General features: G+C 41.3%; 4 protein-coding genes across 4 annotated transcripts; all 4 read right to left on the bottom strand.

The window, feature by feature from the left end:
* Positions 1–1,620: 1,620 nt before the first annotated feature.
* pdia2 (protein disulfide isomerase family A, member 2) lies at positions 1,621–8,009 on the bottom strand (the record flags this gene model as incomplete). Its single annotated transcript, XM_083984519.1, has 11 exons — positions 1,621–1,751; positions 1,849–2,034; positions 2,160–2,338; positions 2,627–2,747; positions 4,221–4,415; positions 4,533–4,658; positions 4,751–4,867; positions 5,606–5,743; positions 5,836–5,969; positions 6,842–7,048; positions 7,721–8,009. 11 exons carry the CDS (start codon positions 8,007–8,009, stop codon positions 1,704–1,706), a joined length of 1,740 nt encoding a protein of 579 aa, XP_083840645.1. The 3' UTR covers positions 1,621–1,703.
* Positions 8,010–10,417: 2,408 nt separating this feature from the next.
* percc1 (proline and glutamate rich with coiled coil 1) lies at positions 10,418–11,615 on the bottom strand (the record flags this gene model as incomplete). Its single annotated transcript, XM_083974698.1, has 2 exons — positions 11,501–11,615; positions 10,418–11,308 (listed from the first exon to the last, which is right to left on the bottom strand). The coding sequence occupies exon 2, from the start codon at positions 11,291–11,293 to the stop codon at positions 10,418–10,420; it is 876 nt and encodes a 291-aa protein (XP_083830824.1). The 5' UTR covers positions 11,294–11,308; positions 11,501–11,615.
* Positions 11,616–14,350: 2,735 nt separating this feature from the next.
* LOC311006193 (toll-like receptor 2) lies at positions 14,351–15,763 on the bottom strand (the record flags this gene model as incomplete). Its single annotated transcript, XM_083998924.1, has 1 exon — positions 14,351–15,763. One exon carries the CDS (start codon positions 15,761–15,763, stop codon positions 14,351–14,353), a length of 1,413 nt encoding a protein of 470 aa, XP_083855050.1.
* Positions 15,764–15,947: 184 nt separating this feature from the next.
* LOC311005335 (toll-like receptor 2 type-2) lies at positions 15,948–16,759 on the bottom strand (the record flags this gene model as incomplete). The annotated part of the gene is made up of 2 exons (XM_083997718.1): positions 15,948–15,957; positions 16,050–16,759. The coding sequence occupies 2 exons, from the start codon at positions 16,757–16,759 to the stop codon at positions 15,948–15,950; spliced, it is 720 nt and encodes a 239-aa protein (XP_083853844.1).
* Between the last annotated feature and the right edge of the window lie 367 nt (positions 16,760–17,126).

Genomic DNA, 17,126 nt, shown 5'->3' with positions numbered 1-17,126 from the left:
GACTAATACATCACATAGTTTGGAGTTTATACATGCTGCGCTTTGTTCAATGAGATTAACATCAGATAAACAGTGCAATAGATGTAATATATGTATTTTTTTGCCACTGTTTCCTGCACATTCCTAAGGACTTTATAAGCAACGGCTGCTGACTCACCCTATCATGTGACAGCAGTGAAGTGTATACACTAATGTAGATACTGGTCGCTAGAGTCATAGAAACCAATCAATCAGTCAAACAAACAATTGAAAACATCCAGTGAGCTCTGTTGACAAAAACAGCTTGATGATAAGAGAGGTCAGAGGAGAACGACCAGACCGGCTGGATGTGACAGGAAGGTCAAAGTAACTTAGATAACGAACGACTCTCTCTCTCTTCAGGGTGAACAGCAGCATGTCAAACCTTGAGATGGATGAGCTACAACCTCAGGTGGACTCGCACACACTCACCACAACCAGACACACAATACCGATCAATCACCATGAGTGAGTGTTGTTGCCGACAGGTCCGACTGTGTTGCTCACTACGTTATTATGAAACGTACCTACACACCTCCTCTGATCAGCCCATCGTTATATGTGTTTATCTGTCCTCATGTTGTCACTCAGGAATGAGAGGCATGGGTTTGTTTTTATCTTTAAATCTACTTTTCTTTCTTTCTTTCTTTCTTTCTTTCTTTCTTTCTTTCTTTCTTTCTTTCTTTCTTTCTTACTTCTTTCTTTCAGACCCCTCTGTCAACATGTTGTCTATGTATCTGTGTGGTGCTGCAGGTGTTTTTCCACAATGACTCTACTTATGTCATTAATCTGAAAAAAAAAAGTGGTTTGAATACCAGAATTTTCCATCACAACGGCCTCATGATGAGACAAATATATATTGACAGAAACATATTCACACAAACTCAAACAGGACTTAAAGCCATAAATGAAGAAAAGTTACAGGAAACCTCTTCATTTTGTAATTTATTTTTTTTAAGTTTATCATTCTCGACCTAAGTTATCAAATCTTCATGGATGTTTATTTGTTTAAAGTCTTAAATGCTCTTGCCCCCCCACTACTAAATGACTTCATCCAAAACAACAATGATGGACGAAGAACTAGAGCTCCAACTAGAGGAGATTGTTATGTACCAAGGAGTAGGACTAAATTATGTTAAATTGTCGTATCTGTAAGAGGTACACATTCCTGGAACAAGTTATCATTACACATCAGAAAACTGTGACAACTACATACTCTTTAAAAAAAAATCTCAACATCTACTCATTCATAGCCTAAATACTGTTTCTTAATCTGATGTCTGTTCCCAGGGGCTTTTGGTGCATTGATCTCTTTTATTTTTTAACTGTGGGTTGAAATGTTTTGTTATAATATTGTTTATTTTGATATTGTCTGCCTGTGTCTTGTTTTTAATCGTCTACTGTATGATTTGTAGTTGTGAGGTTTTAAAGTCTTTCTGTGTCTGTGTTGTGTAGGTACCTGCCTTGGGACTATACGGATGAAATTTTAGCATTTGTGCAACAGTAAGTCCGACACTTTTACATTGATGTTTAATGCAGCAATGTGCATTGTCCCAATTCAATAAATAAATAAATGAAATGAAAAGTCATGAATGAAACACATTTATACCCAATTTGATTTTATTAAGAAAAAAAAAGGAAGATAGATTGCTAGGTTCGTTCTGATTGGCTGGAAAGCAGTGACATCACAGCTCATCTTTGTTGGTCTGTTCCTCTGCGGACTCGTCAGTGTCCTGAGAAACAGAGAAATAAACAGATGGGAGATGAGCGGAGTGGAGCTCACAAGTTATTTTACTGCAAAATTGAAAAAGTAGTATCAAAAATACACACCTTGTCATCGTCATCATCAGCCTTGTCACCCTCCTTAGCATCACCCCCCTCTTCGTCTTCATCATCATCCTCATCATCCTCATCCTCATCTTCCTCCTCTTTACTCTCCTCCTTCGGCATCACTCCTCCATCATCCAGGAACTTGGACATTGTCTCCAGATCTCTTTTCCCAGTGTAGTCAACCACCTGGATGTGGCATAAGAGAGGAATAATCAGAGCCTCTTCATGTGTGAGTGTGTGTGTGTGTGTGTGTGTGTGTGTGTGTGTGTGTGTGTGTGTGTGTGTGTGTGTGAGTGTGTGTGTGTGTGTACCTCTTTTCCACCAGCAGGGAAATATTGGAGCGTGGGGAATCCACGAATATCCAGAGACTCGACCTCATTGGCTGTGGAGTCCATCTTGGCTATAATAATGTCCTCGTGATCGGCGTACTTTTCTCCCAGCTTTTCCCAGATGGGAGTCAGTTCTTTACAGTGTCCACACCATGGAGCATCTACACACACGATATATATATATATAAATACATGTAAAATATGTATAAAAAAAACACTTTACATTATAATGAACATTATAAAACATTATAATCAAGTTCATTTAAATCATTTCACAGCTGAAGTCAAGACCCAACTATTTTAAACTAGAATATTTTTTACTTTTTTTTCAGGTTTACTTGATTATTGATTGGATGTCATGATGAAAGATGAGTTGATTTCACGAAACTCTGGTCCCAGTTTTTACAGTGCATGTCACCCAAAAGTGAGGCAGACACACTCAGACTTACAAAACTCCACAAAGACGTTTTTGGTTTGGTCCAGAGCGACAGACTCGAAGTTCTTCCCCACCAGGACTTTGACTGGTCCTTTGTTCCAGTCCTCAGGGATCTCCTCTGAGCGAAAGTAGGGCTGCACCACAAAACAGGACAGGTTATTGGGTGTGGTTTGATGGTGGCAGTGCAGCATTATTACCACAGTGACTGAGCCAAGCCTTTAAGCTGTGGAAAATAGTTAAAACTACAAATTAAGTTTCAAATAAAATGATTAATTATTCAGAATTAACTCTTGAATCAGACCACATAACAGATATACACCAGTCATCCACAGTAATAAAAACAGTCAGATGTATTCTGGTAAATGATACTTCTGTCAGGACCACTATGTCAAAATAATATTTATTTACTTGCACAGTTTAGTTTGGCGGTATGGTACTGTTCTGGGACCCCCTGCTCTTCCACGCGCTTGCGTGGAAAGCCTGAGGCAGGAAGAGCACCTTCCTGCCCTTCACGAGCCATCATGAACGGCATAAGCAGGGAGCGCAGCAGCAAAGAAAACCCAGACAGAGCAGAGCAACCAACAAGATACAATGACAGGAGGAGCTGGGGTGGAGGTGGGTTGCAAAAAAGCCGGCAGAGGAAGCAGCAGCAGCAAGGGAGGTGATGTCGGGCTAGAGTAGTTTAAATAGCGCGCTCTGAATGCAGTTCCCCAATAGGAAGCAGCCACGGAGAGTCAGCTGAGCCATCAGCTGATCTGCACAGGTGAAGACAGTTAGGCTGTGCTGATTAAGAGCTTGACGTCATGGCCTGCCAGAACTAACGCTACGCTCAATATTAGACTTCTATACAAAGTATTATGGTGAATGTGTGATGTTTTATAGTTTTCCTGTGTTGATCCATTAGAAGACACATTTGTGGTTTTGCGAACCATAAACCATCTACAGTGTCCATGCTTTGCTGTGACATCACAGAGTTACAGAGGGCTTTACAGCTCCTTTTAAGACTGAATATGTGTGCTGAGTGTTTTGGACATCTCTTTGATAATTTAATAACATTAATATAAAACCCAGACCTGAGTGTTTTTAATATAAAGTGATACAATGGTAACTCAGTCAAGTGGTGACCTCTCGAAAGATAAATCTGAGGTTAAAAGGTGATTAATGGGGAAGGAAGAAGGAAAGAGTGTCTGTTACAACTTATATATATACTTATATATGATACAACTTCTGTTATTTTTTATTTTTTTTAAATTCCTCTTTGGTATTTTGTTGTGAAACTTTCAATAATCATTTTTTAAAATAAAACCATTAGAGAAGTTTGAAGGGGAATTTCCCATCTTAAGTCATAAATATCTGCAACAACAGGCCGCAAATGGACATGTCACATTTCCAAATGGTTTGAAACCACTGCATTAAATTTTAATCATGTGTAGTATTTTGTAAACTCCTATGTTTATAATGTAGTTTATATGTTGATGTAATTATAAATACAATATTTATCTCTGAAATGTAGTGCTTCCTGTACTTGTGCTTTAAAACTTCGCCTCAGTGCAGCACTTCCCACCACTGGCTGTGTGTGTGTGTGTGTGTGTGTGTGTGTGTGTTACCTTGGCGGTGCCATCTACGACCTCCTGACACGTCTGTCGCAGTGAATCTGCTGTGAGGTCCCCGGCGGCGATGTTGAACTTCTTCCCTGTGTCCATATTCATGATGCGTACAGTGGGGGCGTCCTTCTCAGCCACACCGAAGTAGTTCAGCACGTGAGACACGGCTGTTGTCACGTCGATTACAATGAACAACATCTGCACAAGACACAGATACACACACACACAAATACAAAACAAGACAATGAGGTTTAGTTGTGTTTAAGGTCTGTCTATCACTGACTTACTTACAAACACACAAACACAAATGGTTACCTTGCCCTTGAACTCTCTGGCGACAGGCTTGGTTTTCTCCACCAGAGCTGTCTGACTCTCCACAGTGGAGTTGACGAACAGCAGGCTGTGCAGGTGGATGCTAGAGGAGAAGATCTTTTCTGCGGTCTGAAAACACACACATGACACACAAAGAGCATGATGAATATAATTTACAGTTAATTTTAGTGAGTACAACGTGCCCAACGGTTGTGCATTACCTCCTGTGTGAATGGGATGATCAGCTCCAGGCTGTTTTCCTGGATGAATTTGGTCAGATTGCTTTTGTCCAGCGTTCCTTCTTCCGTCAATGCAAAGTCTGCTCTGCCGTCATTGAACTAGTAAACACAGGCACACACATATATACAGTACATATTTGTTCAACCAATCTGATCACACCATGAGCCAGTGTTTTCTATAAAAGTTGATTGTAGATCTATAGTTGGATAACCGATCGACAAATTTGCAAATCAGCAAAACATTTGTTGTTTGTTTAGGCTTTTCTTTGTGTAACATCATTGAAAATTATTCATCTACATATTCACAAAATACCAAATGTGGTACCCATCAAAGTGAAAGAAAAATGAAATAAACTAACTATTTAAATGTAGCTGTGGGAAGAATGATGAGACATTTAGCATTGTGTGTACTTGTTTTGTGTCTCTTCATTGTCACTGAGTCACAAAATGTTTAATCATACTGTATTGATTAAATTCTTTTGTTAGCAAACTAAGCAATTTTCTGCCAAATGTGATATTTTTTTCCACCCATTTCCTGACATTTTATCAAATTAACAACCCTAATAATTTATCTAAATAATAATTGACTGACTGATCCAATAAAAACAATCTGTACAGAGGTTGCACCAGGCCAGATCTTCTCTTTTACTTTGCACTCTATGGATAGTATTAAGTTTCCACCCTATACTCCTTGCTCTTATTCTAAAAGAAAACCTAAATCTGATTACTTTTGATGAACAATCAAAGGAAACTACTGTATGTACTATATCTAGGCACTAGATGGAAGCAAAGCTAACATCTGCACTGCCTTTTTAAAACACTGGTTAATGCTCATACCTTTTTGAAGAGCACCACGGAGTCGCTCTTTACTTCATACTTCTGGAAAACCTCAGGAGTTGCAGTTGTTGCAAACTCTGTGTCGGTCACATCGAAGGAGGTTTGCTTGAAAACCTTGGCTGCATCGCTCTCCAGACTCTGATATGTAAGAAAATAAAAAACTATCATAATATATTTTATGAGGCATAGTGTGTAGATAACACTGGATAGATGCAGATGTATTAACCTACATTAAAGAACCCAATGACAGTGATGTTGTGGGCATCGATGAACTGAGCTGCAGACTGAACAGAGTCGAGCACGGCAGCTCCAGGGCCTGATCGACGCTTCAGCCACTGGACTATTCCCTCTGCTGTCCTCTTACCTGGACAACACAAACAAACACGAACAGGTGAAGACAGGTGTCAAGTCATGCACAAGTTATTTCATCCGCTTCAACACACAGTATGAGGTACAGCCTGAGAAAGACAAAGGGAACAGTGAAGCTCAAACCAAGAGGTTACTGTATGAAATGTTGATTGTGTTGATCCATGCTATATTGATTCAGAGAAACACATTCATTCATTCAGTCATTCATATAACTAATTATCTCCTTGCTAAAGTGCCACACAGACAAACTGAAGTCACAACTTCCAAAGGTAAAAACCTCAACAGCCCATTGACATTGTAACAATAAACAAATCAACGGTAAATTGTGTGACCTGCTTCACATGTTTAGATAAAAATGTTTTCTAAAAAAATGTGCCATTGTTATAGTGATATTTTTTCTGCTCACCAAGTAATTGTTGCATAAAAGTTTCAATTAGGTGTTATGAACAATGAAAACCAGTTTATCTTAGAATATCTTAAGAAAATTGTTTTTGTTTTTTTCAAAGGCACCAATTAAATAAAAGAAATAAAAGAGAAAAAAAATAGTCACAAAGGAACAAATATAAGAGTGGTGTGAATTTTCTCAACAAACTCGAAAAAAAAAAAAAGGCCTGTTTACAGAGTCAAATATGATAAATAGCTCAAAGGCACAAAAATGTTGATTCAGTTCAATAATATTAACATATATTAACAACAGTGTTCAGGTTAAACAGTGTTAGAGGGTAAAACACACAAACACACACTAGGCTTCAGGACACACTCAGGCTTATTGATGACGTAGACACACAGCAGCTTCAACAGCTTGGTTTACAGATAATGATTGATCAATGAATGAAAACTTGTGTGTGTGTGTGTGTGTGTGTGTACCAGTGTAGTCGACGGGCTGCTTGCGGTCTCCGTTGATGAACAGCTTCAGAGTTGGGAATCCTCCGACGTCAAACTCATCGCCCAGCTCCCTCTCTTCGATGGCGTCCACCTTGGCCAGGCGCATCGTCGGCTCCTCAGCCTTCAGCTTGGCCGCGGCCTCTGCGTACACCGGCTCCAGCTTCTTACAGTGACCACACCAGGGGGCATCTGCACACAACCACACACACAAACACAAACACACTGAGTTCCCATGCAGCTCCCATGCTTTTTTGCAGCACATGCAGAGGAGACGACTGAAACCTGAGAGGGGTTTATTAACCAAAGCAGGCCTCTGCTCTGTCCACTGTTGCTGTCGCTATCAGCAGCACATGTCCAGATACGTATGGAAATAAGCTGCTGATAGCAACAGTGGCAGTTGGGCTCGTGACCTCTCTCCTCTGCTACTGCTGAGCTCATCTGTGGGAGAGTTGAACCAGGAGAACATCTGGACAGGAGGGACCACGTGTACGCATGTGCACATGGAAGCTGGAGTAGAAATCAATGGTGGAAAACTCACACGAAACATTTGGCCGTCTTTCCTGAAGTAAAAATCCTGAATTCATATATGCACTCAGCTATTCCTGGAGCTTTTGTCTATATCCCATGGCCTTCTTCATCTGAATGCAAAACTTTAACCCTGGTATGACATCTATCTATCACATCTGCCTGTCTTCTTTAAAAGAAATAAACATCTGCATCACACAAAATCAGCCTCAGCATCAATGGACCCTCATGTGGTTTGTGTCTCGGTGTCTAAAAGCAATCAAACAGATGTGAGTAACATCTGCTTGGGACCTATAATATTGAAATATCCTTCATATATGGATCAAAACAACTTACAGAACTCAACCAGCACATATTGATGCTCGCTGAGAGCTCTCTCGAAGTTGTTGATGTGCAGAACCATCACATCTCTTTCCTCCTCTATCTCTGTCGTCTTCTCTTTCTTTGGTTCATCCTCATCATCATCCTTCTCCTCTGCCGTTGTCTCTGCTGAGGTGTCCTCTGTCGCCTCCTTTGATGTCTCCTCCTCTGCCTGTTTGTCCTTGGCTTCGTCGTCGGCCTGGGTGCAGGAGGCCCACAGCAGCAGGCCCAGCAGAGTTATGGACAAAAGCGTGCGCGTCCTCATGTTGAGCTGCTCCGGGAACCTCCGCTCAGGTATGTGGATACCTTCAATGCACGTGTGCAGTGAAAGTTTGTACCTTTATGTGTCTAATAGAGAGAGTGTGTGTCGATATGTGACTGGTTTTCCTGCTCAGCCAATCAGGAATTGCGCCTGTGGGGGGGACTCTTTCCAGTTTTGAACCAATCACATGGTGCCCTGTAGCGTCAGAAACAGATAAACTGGCTGGTCGACTTCAGGACTCACACAGGTGCATTTATTCACCTGTCTTCTCTCCTCCCTTGACACAGTTTTTTATTTCTTCCTTATTACTGCATCCTGGTTTCTGTCAGAGCCAGTCAGACCACAGACAGTAACTGTCCTCAAACTGTCACTCTGGGCCTTATCAGACCCTCATTTACCTAAAAACCATGTCAGCACAGCAATTACACAAACTTCTAGCTCTGTCTTCCACACGCCTCTCTCTTTCATCTCACCTCTCTGTTTACTTAAACTACAGCAAACACTTTCTTTCTCTTGCCTCTCTCTCTCTCCCACCTTCCTTTAAACCTTTCGTTCACTCTCAACACGAAGAACAGGAAGTGGATCTGTTTGGCTTCAGGATTACATCATAAAATTCAAATGTCGGGGTTAGTTAGAAACGATACCGTCAAGTGCAGTTAGTGTGTCGTCAGCAGATTCATGGTGTGCATCAGCCAAGGGATGGTTGTACAGCTGAGTCATGTTTAAAGGGTCAGTTCACCTGAGTTAGGGCTGTCAGGTCAGGCAGATACTGGAGTGTCACACTGCTGTGGGTCAGCATATCACATCTTTTTGTCAGTAAGTTTACCTGGTTGTCACTGAACTGAAGTTGAATGTGTTTTTTTAATTTTTAGAAATTACAGTTGAAGAAGTCAAAACGCAGCAAAAACAATCCCCATCTCTGTTTCAGCTACTTTGAAACACAAAGATACTTTAGTCTTCAGAAAATACTTGAGAGAAAGAAGATGATATATTCATGAAAAACAGGCTGAAATATTCTCATCTCACTGACTCATTATTTGTTCTGCAGTCAGTTAATTGAGAAAATAATTAACAGATATTTTCAATAATGAAAATATTCACATTGTTGCAGTGCTGTATGAAAAAATATTAAAAAGGTAAAAATGAACTCCATTGATGCATCTGTGATATTTATCTAATGCAGAAGTCTTCAACAGGGGGTCTGTGGAATTTTTGTTTGATTAGACAATGTTTTATATCTTTTAGTTTCCACATTTAAATTCAAATAAAAACTTATTTTTTTAATAGTAATAGCTTGTCTGCATGATTACCATGCAGTTGACAGACATTGTTAATATTGGCATTGGCATCAGTTAATAACAAGGTCTGTTTATGAATAGCAGTGGGATGGCCCCTCTACTCACTGTAGCCTCCATGTTTAAAAATAAAATCATGAATACGAACCTGTGTATTATGTGAAAAGCTTGGAATCCAATGCACAAACCTGTGAACAGTTTAATATAAAACACAGTTTCATACAATATAGTTGGGGGTCCCTGGTCCATCTCTCCATCAGTTTGGGGGTCCTTGGCCTGAAAACATTGAAGACCCCCTAATCTAATGCATTAGCCTACATATTTTAAAGTGCAACACTTATAACATACATATTTCTACAGTGTATTATTAGTACTTGTACTCTAATAGAGGATCTGAACACACGTCTCAGGTTAGGATTAGGGTTAGTGATTTCGTGTAGGCTACACTGCAAAAACTCAAAATCTTATCAAGAATATTTGTCTTATTTCTTGTCAAAACTAATCTCTTTCCACATAAAATAAGACTCATCACCTAAAAATCAACTTGTTTTTAGATAATTTTCACTTGAAATAAGTAGAAATGTCTGCCAGTGAAAGCAGGTTTTTGCAGTGTAGTCCTGAAGTTAAACAACAGGAGTTCACACAAACAAACTTTTCATAAGTAAATAACAAACAGGCTGAACTGTTCTGTACAAAAGGATTTTTCATTTATTTAAAACAACAACAACAACAACCTAAAGGACTGAATTACACAACTTGTGATGGACGTCACGTTTTGTTTCGGATTAACAGTTTTATCTCTGCACTAGTCACTCTGTAACACTAGTGAAAACAGTCCACAGTGGAGTCTATATATAACCCAGAGTCTCTGACATGCTGTGTTTGGAAAAGCTTGTTGTTTCTGCTGAAATATTTAAATGTCAAACCCGGTTACAGAAAATGAAAACTGACAGGAGACGGTTGGACCAGAGCGTGTGAGAATTGACCTTTTAAAATACACAGAAGAAAAGTGTGCACAGCAAATGAGTTGTTTGTTGTTATCTTCTCTCTTTATTAAAAGTTTTTAAAGTGTGTGTGTGTCAAAAGTGTAAAAGGGCGTGAATGAAGTCTCTCCTTTCAATGCTGCATGTGCGTGTTCTCCGTCAGCGTGTGCGTGAGCTCTGGGTTTGGATCCCAGTTTGCCAACAAGTCACTGAAGTCGGGCTGGTTGTTGTCGAGGGTGTGAGCGCCGTGGTGGTGGTGGTGGTGGTGTGTGAGCGCGTTGTTGTAGTGCATGTGTGTGTGAGCGTCTTCTGTGTCCTGTGCAGGTGCGTCGTCGTCACTGTTTGTTTGTCCGTGTGCGACCTCGGGTGTGTCGCTGAAACTGTCCACCACGGCGGCGCAGAAGGGGATCGGCTCCGTCCAGAAACTGAGCGGGAGATGGCGCTTGATCATCGGTCGGCCGCGGCCTTGGCTCGGGCCCCGGTGGCCGAACAGCTCAGCCAGGGGCCCCAAACTGTTCGCGACTCCCTGATGACCGCTACAGGTCACCGAGCCACTGTGCTCTGGCTCCTCTGGACTTCCCGCTCTCGCGATTCTCAGCAGGTCGTCGTAGTAACGCAGGCGGCCGCTGGTCGCGACGGAGACGGAGTCGCTGTAGATGTCGCAGGCCTCTTGGTCTCCGGCGGAGCAGCGACCGAAATAACGCTGAACGTCGCGACTGATCAGGTCCGCGAACCTCAGCAGCTGCTTGGTCACGTCCAGAGCGTACTGGTCTGGGTTTAGAAAAACCTCCTCCAGACACTCTTCTTCTTCCTCCTGAGCCTCCGACTCTTCGTCATCCTCCTCCTCTTCTTCTTCATCGTCCTTCTCCGCTGGTTTTTCCTCCAGCTTCTCCACTATTTCTTCTTCTTCTTCCTCATCGTCTTTGCAGGGGGAGTGCTGGAAGATCAGGGGGAAGTAGGCTGGAGTCGGAGCCTGGACGAGGAAGTTCCTGATGACGCCGGCCGCCATGTTGGTGCATTAACACTGGAGGAGACATTAAGTGGAGAGAAAAGGTCAGAAGATGACAGGAGAGCAGTTGGATTACACAATAAAATATCAAAATTGGTAAAAAAAAAAGAAAAAAAGAAGTAACGTTTGGTTAGATGATGGGAGAGCAGTTGTATAACACAATAAAATATAAAAATTGGTCAAAATAAATTGTTAACGTTTGGTTACCTAAGGAAGTTCGACTAAGCTGCCAGGTTCAGGTGAGTCTGCCTTCAGGATCAGGGTCCCTGATGGATCCACTTTGCTGCTTGTGCGTTGTGTGTGTGCATATGTAATACTGCTCCAGTGGGATGCTCACTGAATATATACCTCCGCTCACGGCTGCAGACGTGTATGTGTGTGTGTGTGTGTCTCCTGTCGGATGAGGCGGCTTCCAGAATAAATATTTGCCCGCCGGGCTGGTCAAACACACTTTGTTTACTTTATCACTGGGCAACCGGGGAGGGGGTCCAAGGCTAATGGATCCTCTGCTAGGGGATGATGGAGAGTTGTTATACACACACAGACACACACATTGTTGCCTTTTCCGTCCCTGTTATCAGGCTAGTTAAAGGATAAAAGAGCATGAAATCAAATCACATGCTGTTTTGACTTCTGGAGGGGAACACTCTGAACTGACATCACCCCCACCACTCGTCACCAACAGAGCAACATGCTATCTATCTATCTATCTATCTATCTATCTATCTATCTATCTATCTATCTATCTATCTATCTATCTATCTATCTATCTATCTATCTATCTATCTATCTATCTTTTTAACAAAAACGTATAAACTTGAACTTAAAAATGCACACTGACCCACTGGGCTGTTCACATATAAAACATATACATCAATTGTTCACTTCGAGAAACAACAGAATTAATTGATAGATTAATTAATAATGCCAGTAACACTTTATTTGACTATCTCTATAACGCATTATAACCATACTTATAATGAGTTACGATGCAGTTATAGCACTGTATAACTATAGTTATAAACACTCGTAAATTATCATAAGGTTTTATAACAATAAGCATAACACATCATAGAGCATTTTATAATGGCTTATAAGGTCAAGTATTATAGTAGAGTTATAATGTTCTATAATGTGTTATGCTTATCGTTATGAAGCTTATGATAATTTATTTATTGAGTGTTTATAATGATAGTTATACACATTTATAAGCCAATTATAACACATAACTATATTCATAATGCATTATCGATGTGGGCATTGTCAGTGAGCTACTAACAATTATAATGTATTATTATAATACCTGATCTTATAAGTCATGATAAAGTGCTTTATAGTGTGTTATGATTATTGGTGGTTATAAAGCATTATGATCATTTATGAGCACTATAACTGCATTATAACTCATTATAAGTATGGTTATAATGAGTTATAGAGATAGACGTCAAATAAAGTGTTACCATAATTCCTATAATATTTTCTGTTTGTGTACAACTGGAAATACATGTTGAGAAAAATATGTGTGTATGTCTTATTTAGTTTTATTTTGAAAGGATACATTTCTTAAACAGCTGGACACTAGTTTTTCAACACACATTCCTCAAACAGAAATACATTGTGATTTTCAGGTATTGTTTTCAGAATTGGATCAATACACATTTTGATCCTGTGTGTATTTACAGCTGTAAGATGGTAGAAGTGGGCAAATACACTCTTATATGGTTTAAAACGAAGTAATCTGCCAATAATTGGCTCATTGATTATTAATTTACAGTCGCCACCCTTTCCTTATAGTTTTCTTATAATTCTCAGCATTTAAAGCATATTTGCATTGTGCTATATGTATCTCTACCAGTTTTTCCGCTAATTAAAATTTTAGATAACTTTTTTCTGAAATTGAGAAGTTGTAAATGAACCAGTGCAAACACGCACACAACAATTACACACACAACCATAAAATATACTGTTACATATGAGTCTTAATTTGATGGAAATACTGCTGAAATATTTAAACCCTTTGGAACTGGTTTTGTTTTGTTTTATTTGCATTTAATCAAATTTTAACCAGATATCACAGAGACCTTACCGTACTTAAACTTATACTGTCATCTCTATTAAACCTTTCCGTTGTGTATCAGAGCCTCTGCATGTTAATACAACATGTGTCAATCATGGGCGCTAGGATTTGATGAAGGAGTCCTCTACTCCACCAGGTTTTACTAACCTTTATGGACATCTGTAACTCTGTGCATACGTGTGTGTTGAGCATTAACGTGTGTGTGTGTGTGTGTGTGTGTGTGTGTGTGTGTGTGTGTGTGTGTGTGTGTGTGTGTGTGTGTGTGTGTGTGTGTGTGTGTGTGTGTGTGTGTTATCAGGACACCCTGGCTCCCCTGGCCTGCCTGTCATCAGTATCCCGGCTTCTGTGTTGATTTTAGGGCTAAAGATCAATAGCGGCAATATGTCAGCTCTCAAGAGCCTGACAATGAATTACACACGTTTTTAGGCACAGAAGCACATGAATACACAACACACAATACACACACATACACATTAACAGGTTAAGATGATGTCTCACAGGTTTAAATTGAAAATAATATTGAAAAATATCCATTATTAATTACAGTAAAAGGGGGGGAAAAGGCGCATCTGTTGTTATATGTCTTGTGAAAGTACAGTGTTGACTCCAGCTACATATATGTAAGATGAAAGGATGGACAAAAGAAATATTAGTCCAGAAGTGCTGGACTAATATATCTTCAACAATGATGACAGTGGGGGCGGTGCGTGGCGCAGTGGTTAAGGCGGCCGCCCCATGTAGAGGCTACAGTCCTTAACGCAGGCGTCCCCGGTTCGTATCCCGCGTCGGGCAGACCTTTCCTGCATGTCATTCCCCCTCTCTCTGCCTCTCCCTTTCCTGTCTATCTTACTGTGCTATCACATAAAGGCAAAAAAGCCCCAAAAATATACTTAAAAAAAACCCCCAAAAGACAAAAAAACAATGATGACAGTGACACAACAACGCATTTATAGGTTACAAACATATGAAACAACTGCAATTCAGATACGACGTAAAGCTACGTCACCATTCTGGTAATGTACATTGAGCTCGTCATCTTCGTTCACAGGTCGTCTCATAGCTTCTCTCAGGCTCTGCCAGAACCTGGCGACCTGGTCCTCGTTGTCCGGCCACTCCAAATACGTCCTGGAGTTCATGACTTTCCGCAGCCTACAGAACTTGTTGGGGATGGCGTTTTTATCAATGGCCCCCAAGAGAATCAGCACCACTGCGTCGTCGTTGTGGTCAAACAATCTGAAATGGGTGTAGTCCAGCTCGTACTTGCACCACTCACTGTCGACAAAGTTCTGAGAGAGGATGAAGAGAGTTTTGTGACTCTTCTCGATGGCGTCCATGATGTTGTCTATGATCCATCCCCCGGGTAAAAAATCTCTTTTGTGCAGGCAGAGTCGGAAAGGGGGCTCGGACTGCTCGAGCTCTGGGACCAGATGAGCTTCCACCCAACCCGCATCCATCTGACTGTAGGACACAAAAGCATCAAACTCGAGATTTCCCTTGTTTAACTTCGGCTTTCTCTTAGCTCTCAGCCAGACCCAGGTCATCTTCACGTACCACATGACGCTGTACTTGTAACATAAATATATAGCAAGCAGAATTGGTGCCAGGATACCTAAGCAGAGAAAAAACAACGCCAAGGCCGTGTGGCACTCGAACACCGACAACGTCGCGTCTGCTATACTCTTCTCTCTCACGGCTTCAGGGGAGTCGCAGATGTACAACGAGACATCGTCTGCAACGCTGACACGATGTGTCGCCAGGTCTCTCGTCATGAACGCTACAAAGTCACACGAACAGACGTACGAGTCGGCAGCGGCCTCCAGCCTCTTCAGACTGTTGTAACCATTTAGGATATTACTGCTGAATGTCTGCAAGTCATTGTTCTGAATGGAGATAGATTCAAGACGAGGGTATAGGCGGCCATCAGGCAAACTAACAATCTTGTTACCAGCGATGTATAACTCTCTGAGGAGCGGTAGCGTGATGTTGAACACGCTTAATTCATTGTTGGACAGGTCAAGGATGTGCAGACTTTCCGGCAGACAAGTGGTCGCCTTCAATAGATGTGTCGATGAAAGGTTTAAGAATCTAAGATTTTGCGGCCACATACAAAGCGCAGGCATGTGATAAAACACATTTCCACTCATGTCGATGTTTTTGAGGTTTTCTAGTTTGGTGAAAAGATGGCTGTTGAACGACCGTAGGTGGTTTCTGCTGACGTTGAGCGTTTGCAGATTCCAGAGGACGCCTTTGCCGTCACACATCATTTCTGTCAGCACGAGATCACTGAAAATGTTTTCACTGATATCCAGATACTCCAGCTGCGAGAGGTCAGCAGAGGTTTCACAGGGAACGACAAACAACATGCAGTTTATCACGGTCACCTTTCGCACCATTTTAAGGAGAGGCTCCAAGAAATCGAGTAATGGAAAATGGAACAACCGAGGGACCACTACATTTTTAAGGAAAAGAACCTCTAAATTGTCTATGGCTGGAATTGGACTAATTCTAAACGAAAGTGGGAGGAAGAATTGTGTGTCTTCAATTGCAAGCACAGTTACATCAGTGTTTGGTAGCAAATTAAGAAGTCCTAGAAAAGCATCTAATGACATGACAACGTGTTTAAAAACAAGACTAGTTGCTCCGCGGTTAAAGGCAGCCTGTAATGGGGTGTTTTGATACGCTGAGAGGAGCAGTGTGTCGTTGATGGTCAGCGTTGTGTTTGGGTGTACAACATCAAACAGTAAAACATACACGAGTGTTAGATTTCTCAAAAAGGGACCATTCAGACCAACAGTCACATGGCTAACAGGCCCGATTTGTCTGAAGCTCCCTGATGCATAGTGCAGTAGGTTTTTCCCATCAAAAAACAGCTCCTTGAGACCGCTAAGCCCGGAAAAGTCACTTTCTCTGACAGACTGAAGGTGAGGTCCTCCGACATATAGGGTCTTTAATTTCTTCAGTGGTTGGAAGAGATCGCCCTGACCCAGTGTTTTGTATTTGTTTCCCAAAAGATTCAAGTACTGAAGGGAGAAAAGGTTTGTAAACCATCCAGCAGACAACACATCCAGTCGGTTAAAAGACAGGTCCAGTTTCTCCAAATGTATCAGCGAGTCGAAGGCTTGTTCATGGATTGTTTTGATTTTGTTTCCAGTCATGATCAAAGACCTTAAGCCGGAATATGAAACAAAAGCATCTCTCTGTATTGTCTCCAGTCCGCTGAGAGAGATGTTGAGTTCAGTGATGAGCTCTGAGGGGGCTGCGGGGACTTTCGTCAGGTTTTGACCCGAGCAGCTACACGTTTGTTGATACACGTGACACAAAGGTGTAGAGAGGGAGAAGCTGTGATGCATGAACAGGAGGAAAAACACGGGAGATGACAGGACTTTCATCTTGACTTCCTGTAAAACAAGAAAAGATAACAAAATAACAACCACAGAGCTTTTTCTTTCAAACTGTCATATGTACAAGTATGAACAAGCAGAGGCATGCTAATAACTTCATTAAGCTGCACTTACATGCTGACGTGCAAAATTACATTTCTAAAATGCTGCTAATTAGTAGGTATTGAACCCAGGGGCGTAGCAGCAAATTCTGGGCCCAGTACACTCGTAATGTCTGTGGGCCCCTATCCATGCCAGTGAACGAAGCGCAGAGTTGTTTTTGAGGTAAATTTATACAAAGCCGCCAAAGCGTGTTTCCGTCGGGGGCAGTTCTTCAGCACTATACTGGCTTTGCATTTACCTCGAAAACAACTTG

The sequence above is a fragment of the Trachurus trachurus genome, assembly GCF_905171665.1.
Source record: "Trachurus trachurus genome assembly, chromosome: 1".
Taxonomy (NCBI): domain Eukaryota; kingdom Metazoa; phylum Chordata; class Actinopteri; order Carangiformes; family Carangidae; genus Trachurus; species Trachurus trachurus.
This window is presented reverse-complemented; position numbering and strand designations above follow the sequence as displayed.